This window comes from Morone saxatilis, unplaced genomic scaffold, assembly GCF_004916995.1.
Source record: "Morone saxatilis isolate NCDOM2014 unplaced genomic scaffold, NCSU_SB_2.0 Contig0, whole genome shotgun sequence".
Taxonomy (NCBI): Eukaryota; Metazoa; Chordata; class Actinopteri; family Moronidae; genus Morone; species Morone saxatilis.
This window is the reverse complement of record NW_023339650.1, coordinates 463662-465262: the sequence shown is the minus strand read 5'-3', so window position 1 is coordinate 465262 and position 1601 is coordinate 463662. Positions and strand designations below refer to the sequence as shown.

The window sequence follows — 1601 nt, the reverse complement described above, 5'->3', positions numbered from 1 at the left end:
GCAATGATGGGGGACAATGAGCAGTGACAATAGTAATAATAGTATCTGTAGTAATAATAATAGTAATAATAATAATAATAATAATAAAAATAAAACCTATCAATCTGACCCCTCTGTCTCATTGGATTAGGGTGGACAATAGGACTAGTGACAGACGCCTTTCTTGTAAAAAAAAAAAAAAAAAACAAATTTGCATTTTAGGATCATTTTATCATATAGCATTAGGAACGGACAATTTAGATGAAATCCTCTATTACGCAGAAGTAATTTTATGTCACAATATTGATATAATTCCTGAAACGGTAAGATTTCTGGAAAATCAGTAGATGATTATTGCTAATTGATAACCTTTTAAAAAAACAAGACAAGAATGTTCGTTTGTAATTAATCCAGCAAATCAAATATTTGATAAGTCAAGAAATGTACGTTTCATGTAATCTAATTTTACCATTAAGTGCACCAATTTGCAACATTGGCTGAATTATTCCAATACAAGCAAAGATATTAAAGGAATATTTATGTATTGATCCCAATCCCAATGTAATCCAGCGCAACGTCTGTAATGTTACTATATTTGTCTGATCTCATTACTCTTTCTTTTCAGTAGAAAAGAAGGCTCAGATCTAGTGCATAACGCTGAGGTCAGTCTTTCATGTTTGTGTGTCTGGAACTTATAAAGTCTTTAAACAGTCTTAAAGTCATATTTACAGTTGGATCACAGACTACCTTTGTTATATCTCTTCATACAGAAAGATGGCAAGAAAGACCGTGCATCAGTGGACAAGGTTTTCTTCCTCCGAATCCTGCAGATTTTGCGCATCATGGTTCCTCGATTTTTCTGCATGGAGGTATGACATCAAACTGCTGTTAGGCCATTCCTGTTTATTTCAGCAGTCGTCAGTTCCTCAAACCCAATTGTTTGGTGTAGGAAAGTTAAACAGACTGGAGAGATTTTGGGTCGGTGTTGTGTGTTGATTCACCATTTTTATACTCTAACAGCATACATATATCCCAGCTGACTAAGTGAAATACGTTGTTTACCTCCCCATAGTGTAAAAATACGTTCAGGGTTGCGTTAAAATGCACATTGCATGAGTAACTCAAGTCTTTAAGTGGCCGGTGTAGACAGACTGATTAATATATGTGTAAATGTTCTGTCAGACACACGTGAGACAGACAACCGGCAGCGTCTCTTGTGTGTGGACACACCGATTGTTTGCGCAGCATAAAATGAAAATGCTATCAAATATTTGCAGGAATAAGTCCTAAAACCAGCAACTGAGTTAGCATTTTAGCACCTCCAGTTCCCTCTCCTCAAAGGCCATGGGTTTTTGATTAGATGCCTGAAATAATATCGGTGGTTAACTGTGGTTTTGTTCTACAACATAATAATATGTCAGTAAATAGCCCAGTTGTGAATTTTGAAGCTTTTACTAAAAAAACATCTACTCACTAGTCTGCCTTTACAGCCTTGTTGTCAGGTTTCCACACGTCCTGGATATTAAGTCACTAGTTTTCCAGTTTTTTCAACTATATGGCAGCATATGGACGCCATAGATAGATAGATACTTTATTTATCCCGAGGGAAATTCAAGCATCCA

The 1601-nt window shown here is 35.9% G+C and overlaps 1 protein-coding gene across 1 annotated transcript in view; it reads left to right on the top strand.

Moving 5' to 3' along the window:
- Window positions 1–607: 607 nt before the first annotated feature.
- Window positions 608–1601, top strand: part of abcd3a (ATP-binding cassette, sub-family D (ALD), member 3a) — a gene marked incomplete at its 5' end in the record, with an annotated part of 15542 nt that continues 14548 nt past the window's right edge. The window contains 2 exon segments of the mRNA XM_035680557.1: window positions 608–641; window positions 750–848. Of these exon segments, the coding sequence (XP_035536450.1) occupies window positions 608–641; window positions 750–848 (133 nt within the window).